Source organism: Salvelinus fontinalis, chromosome 4 (assembly GCF_029448725.1).
Source record: "Salvelinus fontinalis isolate EN_2023a chromosome 4, ASM2944872v1, whole genome shotgun sequence".
NCBI classification, from domain to species: domain Eukaryota; kingdom Metazoa; phylum Chordata; class Actinopteri; order Salmoniformes; family Salmonidae; genus Salvelinus; species Salvelinus fontinalis.
In genome coordinates this window covers 85532735-85538734 of record NC_074668.1, presented here as the reverse complement: position 1 = coordinate 85538734, position 6000 = coordinate 85532735, and the positions used below count along the sequence as shown (strand labels likewise).

The 6000-nt window shown below is 44.2% G+C and overlaps 1 protein-coding gene across 3 annotated transcripts in view; it reads left to right on the top strand.

Moving 5' to 3' along the window:
* The first annotated feature begins 221 nt into the window (after window positions 1-221).
* The window catches only part of LOC129854554 (transducin-like enhancer protein 3-B), a 29587-nt gene continuing 23808 nt past the window's right edge, over window positions 222-6000 (top strand). For all 3 annotated transcript variants that reach the window (XM_055921754.1, XM_055921753.1, XM_055921752.1), the window contains exons 1-5: window positions 222-682; window positions 1364-1569; window positions 3207-3307; window positions 3603-3666; window positions 5462-5506. In XM_055921754.1, the coding sequence (XP_055777729.1) occupies window positions 1546-1569; window positions 3207-3307; window positions 3603-3666; window positions 5462-5506 (234 nt within the window). In that variant the 5' untranslated portion in view covers window positions 222-682; window positions 1364-1545. The remainder of the gene's footprint in view (window positions 683-1363; window positions 1570-3206; window positions 3308-3602; window positions 3667-5461; window positions 5507-6000) is intronic.

The following is a 6000-nucleotide window of genomic DNA, read 5'->3' as shown; positions in this document are numbered from 1 at the left end:
TTGTGGCAGAAACATGTATAATTACCTTTGTTTATTACACGTTCGTCAGTTGAATACCAGTTTAGATCCAAAATGGCGAATATATGAGGTCATATATCACAGTCCAATGGGAACACAAGGGTACTATGTACCCCACGTGGGAACATCCCTCTCTGATAGGCCAATGCGGATAAACTCCTTCGGAGAATCGGATTGGCTTGTGAGAGGCTCTCTCGCGGCAGTTGAGTCCTCGTGTCAGTGCACAGTCTGTGTGTGGTACAGCAAGCGTTGGAGAAACTGGGTACATCGAATGCAAGCAATTGCTTCGTTACAACATCCAACTTTTCTACGATTTAACCTCTTTTAACTTACAAAATTGTATTTGGATTTACTAGAAGACTCGTCAATAATTGCATTAAGTCAAGAAAGGCTTTCTTGGAAGTTTTATGCGGTCAACAACTCGTTCTAATCGACGGCTCTCCGACGTCGGATCGGAAAGGCATTGTCGAGGCAGGTCGTGCGGCGCCACGAGATCGCCGAAGTTCCAAAGGGCTCGGCTGGGACAAGGATTCCATGTAACCAGCGATTACTTTTGGATCATTTTTTCATTCTCAGAAGGAAGGTTACCAGCCGAGGATTGTGAAAATTCGTTCAACAGAAGGATTATTGCCGTCGTAGGGGAGGGGAATCAATCGAGACAAAGGTAAAGAAGAAGACCCGAGAAGAGCCCGCTAACAAGACGGGTGGTGTAGCTTTCATGGCTGGGCTACTTTGAAAACAGCATTGTGTTTTATAACCGAGTTTGGTGGACTGAATGTCATAATCCCGCAGCCCGCTTTGTCAAAAATTCTGTTTTCCAGTTGCGCTCGAACACTGCAGTTCGGCGAAACAGCAAATTGTTACATTTGTTGCGAATGCAGATAATACAAAAACATGATACAATGTATCAACTCTGATTTGTAGCGAGGCTGGTCTTTTTGGTTTTGGATAAATTGTTAGCCGTGCTACGCGGCTATTGTAGTTTTTTCCGTCTGCTAGTGTAGCCTATTATCACTCTAGCGTGAAGGCTTGACACGCCAACAAACCTGTCAAGCAAACCCATTTAGATATCACCATTTCCCAACATGTCGGATAAATATTTGCAAATCGAGAATAGCTGTTTATTATGGCATGTATTTTTGAGAGACAGACCAGCGATGATATTGAGTTAAATTATAGAGGCTATAATCTGCACATGCCGTTGACTAAATTCAGCAAGTATTTCCTTGCTGTCGTCACGAACATATTTTGAAGCTATGTGCGTGTTCCTATTGCCTACTACATTAATTTAGCTAATATCCATTCTGTTCTGCTTTTTTGTTATGTTTGTTTGTGATGGTGAAAGGAAAGGGTCTTAAAAATCAACAATAAAGATCGAGAGATCGGAGGGTCGAAGTGTGTTCTCCGCGGCGGAGGATTGGCATTGTCCGACCGCTTGTGCGCACAGGGAGGGGTGGCGGACTATCGCACATCTACTCGGATTACTGAAGTATCCCCCGATTTCCCTCAAAAAAGGATACATTCAAGATGTATCCACAGGGCCGGCATCCGGTAAGTATCCCAGCTCTTGAGATTATTATGCGAAATAATGCAAATGTACCGCCTTCAAAATAATTAGCTTGTCAGACACGAGCTCGTGATCTGCACCTTACTATTTATGGTCTGCACGTCGAGTAGCCTAGTCTCTCTGTTTATGGCACTCGACAACACGTTTCGACAGGAAACTGCAAATAAACAATTGATTCACGTATAAGATTCTTATGAGCAGTTTTAATAACGAAAGACGGGCCAATATGTAAGAGGTGAAAAAAAATATTTTCTGGGCGAATATTTTTTGTTACCCTCTAAATTCCTCCAAGCTGCTGCATTGAAGCAGTAGCGGATATGCTGTAATTATCAAGCTTACTGCACGGCATCATTGGCATGCATTGAATTCCTCACAAATCAGGTTGTGATTTCCTCTCTCTCTCTCCGATCACCCCCCTTCCCGTGCTCTTTGAGGACGGGCGCACTGACCCGCCTCTGTCATCGCACTCTTGAGTGATAGTGGTTCTTCCCACCATTATAAAAGCGGCCACCAGGCAGGGCTCAAGGGAACGTTTGGGTACCACACTGACAAACCACCATTCAGCAGCAGCAGCAAAAAAATCATTTTACACGGAAGAGAGAGGCCTATAGGAGAGGGAGGCTATGAAAGCATGCTGAAGGATGATGATACTATTTTGCCATGTTTCTGTTGCTATTGATTATAAATATACTGTTATGCTATAGAAATGGGCTGAGATCTAGGCTTGATGTGTTATAGTCTATGTTATAGAAATGGGCTGAGATCTAGGCGTGATGTGTTATAGTCTATGTTATAGAAATGGGCTGAGATCTAGGCGTGATGTGTTATAGTCTATGTTATAGAAATGGGCTGAGATCTAGGCGTGATGTGTAACAGTCTATGTTATAGAAATGGGCTGAGATCTAGGCGTGATGTGTTACGGTCTATGTTAAAGAAATGGGCTGAGATCTAGGCGTGATGTGTTACGGTCTATGTTATAGAAATGGGCTGAGATCTAGGTGTGATGTGTTACGGTCTATGTTATAGAAATGGGCTGAGATCTAGGTGTGATGTGTTACAGTCTATGTTATAGAAATGGGCTGAGATCTAGGCGTGATGTGTTACGGTCTATGTTATAGAAATGGGCTGAGATCTAGGCGTGATGTGTTACAGTCTATGTTGTAGAAATGGGCTGAGATCTAGGCGTGATGTGTTATAGTCTATGTTATAGAAATGGGCTGAGATCTAGGCGTGATGTGTTATAGTCTATGTTATAGAAATGGGCTGAGATCTAGGCGTGATGTGTAACAGTCTATGTTATAGAAATGGGCTGAGATCTAGGCGTGATGTGTTACAGTCTATGTTATAGAAATGGGCTGAGATCTAGGTGTGATGTGTTACGGTCTATGTTATAGAAATGGGCTGAGATCTAGGCGTGATGTGTTACAGTCTATGTTGTAGAAATGGGCTGAGATCTAGGTGTGATGTGTTACAGTCTATGTTATAGAAATGGGCTGAGATCTAGGTGTGATGTGTTACAGCCTATGTTATAGAAATGGGCTGAGATCTAGGCGTTATGTAATGGGTGTGGCTGCACCAGCACTCCATTGGGGTTATTGATATCAACCCTGCTTTTCTCTAGGCACCACACCAACCAGGGCAGCCTGGCTTCAAGTTCACCGTGGCCGAGTCCTGCGACAGGATCAAAGACGAGTTTCAGTTCCTGCAGGCCCAGTACCACAGGTAATGACATCCTCTTTTAGAGGATGTACTTCAACTGAAAGAACTAGGCTACTCGTGATCAATCTAGTTGGCGATGTCTGCTAACACTGTGTTTTCCATGGCATGTTTGTTATGGGAAATGGGAAGGTTCTGTTGGTAATATCTAGAAAAATAGATTTTTCACATGGTACAACTATATTGAGTGATTATTGTGTTTTTAACCATAGATTTCTGTGAAATGGACTAACATGTATTAATTATGTAATAAAGCATAAATATTGTCTAATAATAATGGACCATATTTCTCTTCTTTCAGTCTCAAAGTGGAGTACGACAAACTGGCCAATGAGAAGACAGAGATGCAGCGTCACTATGTCATGGTACGAATATCACACTACATACAAGTACAATCACTTCCTGGAACTAAAACCCTGCATGTGATGGTTAGTAAGCTGTGTTATTATTTTCCCTCAGATAAAACGGTAGCAACCGTGTTTGTTTGCAGAGGCAATTTGAGTGACATTTTTGGGTGCATTTGAGATTGTTGACTCATGATCATCTCTGTGAGGTGATTGGCCAGAAAGGGACATTGGGCCTCCTGTGATTGGAGGAAGCGTGTGTGTGTGCCTATAGAGAAGGAGTGCGTGGAGGTTGTTGTGAAACTCCATCCGAGGTCAAATGTCCGGCCGTTGATAAAAGGGCGTGACGGACGGGGCTTTGTGATGATGTGGGGGGGGGGGTTTAATGGCTCCATGGCCTCTTTTATGCCTCTGACCCCCTAAGGGTTAATGACTGGCCTGCTGGCTTTGTGTGTGAAGCTGATTTATTTAGGGCAGTATTCTCCCAGGGTGAGCTATGGCCTATGGGCCTTCACAAACACAGGGCCTTTCTGACACATCCAGGGCCTTCTAAGACACCCAGGGCTCTCATTAAGGATGGAGAGAGTTGGGGGGGTAGTAGGGACCCCCTGGCCAGGTAGACAACTAGTTAGTCACGGTGGAGTATGACATTTCTATTTTAGCCTAGCTGTTTAGCGGTGGCCTCCTATCCGGTATGACTTGCAGACAATACTGTGGCCTATGGCTGAATGACCTCAAGTAGAGGACATAGTCAAGTGAAGTATTACCATTTCAAAAAACAAATAGCAGTATTAACCTTTACATTGTTGCCATTTTAGAATGTGTGACTTAACTCCAAAACAACAGCTCCGGCTGATCCACGTTCAAACACTCCCTTTTTAAATCATTCTTTTCATTTTGAAAGCCCCCCCCCCCCCCCATGATCAAATAGAAATTGTAAGTGTAGATAGTACAAAGTTATTTGTGCCTGACTATTTACTGTCAAGCTACAACATTGATCCAACTCAAAGAGCCTAGCTGAGGTTCTGGGTAACACAAGAAGGACTGGTGAATGAATGGAAAATAACCAGTCAGTCCCTAGACATGATGTAACAGAGGCCCAACTCTGAGCTGAGGCCCCGTTCATATAAACTCCTCTTATCTTATTTGTCCACGCCAGGATTGACTTTAACCAAACGCACTGGTACTTTAGTTAAACATTATTTTTTTTATTCTGAGGAAACGCATGCACCGGTTTAGCGGTAGTGTGTGAGAGGGGGGTTGTTAGATAAACAGGATGGACTAACTAGGCCAAATCTGGCAGCCGCCGGTTCACGCCCTGATAGTGAGTATCGCTACGGATGTCTAATCTACGATTGACAACAATCTATTTGTTTTGAAAGACTCGTATTTCGCCAGACTGATTGAGTTAGCAACTTAGCATTTTAAAATCGGACTGTGCTCAAAAGAAGTGGATTGGAGTCCTGTAGCTTAGCATTTACCCTATCCACTCAGACACGGTTCACCTCGCTCACCCCCTAGACTCCCAAAAAGAGCTCGAAGAACAAAGAAAGGGATAGAAAAAGAGGGAGAAATAGAGGCATCACTACAGCCTTTGAGCCAGCCTGGGTGGAGGATTTGAAGTGTTAATCAGTAACGGGCTAGGACAGCTAGTTCTCTCCCCCTAGCCCTGCTCAGGAGTCCAGCATTCTGACATGCAGACTGATTCCCATGGAAAACTCAGCTTTCACTTGTCCACTATTTACCTTTTTTGATATTCTAACTAGTAAATGAATGGGATATGAATGTTTCTAAATGTGACTCTTGTCTTTTCCAGTACTATGAAATGTCCTATGGGCTGAACATTGAGATGCACAAACAGGTATGTAGCATTATCCTCATCTGTCTTCTTTGAAAGTGTGGTTGTTAGCATATGGGGCCTCTATCTGTCCAGCATATGGGGCCTCTATCTGTCCGGCGTATGGGGCCCTCTATCCGTCCGGCGTATGGGGCCCTCTATCCGTCCGGCGTATGGGGCCCTCTATCAGTCCGGCGTATGGGGCCCTCTATCAGTCCGGCGTATGGGGCCCTCTATCAGTCCGGCGTATGGGGCCCTCTATCAGTCCGGCGTATGGGGCCCTCTATCAGTCCGGCGTATGGGGCCCTCTATCAGTCCAGCGTCTGTCAGTTAAATGAAGGAAGATGGGGACATCAGCTTGTGAGTCATTGAGTATGTTTACATGCACAGTAATAATGTGATATTAATCTGATTATGGCAGTAGGCACCTGGTTTTCTGAGCAATCTTTAGAATTATTAGGACATGTAAACACCGGTGTTCCAGTGGTGTATTTGATCTGCGCCTGTGCTGGCACCAG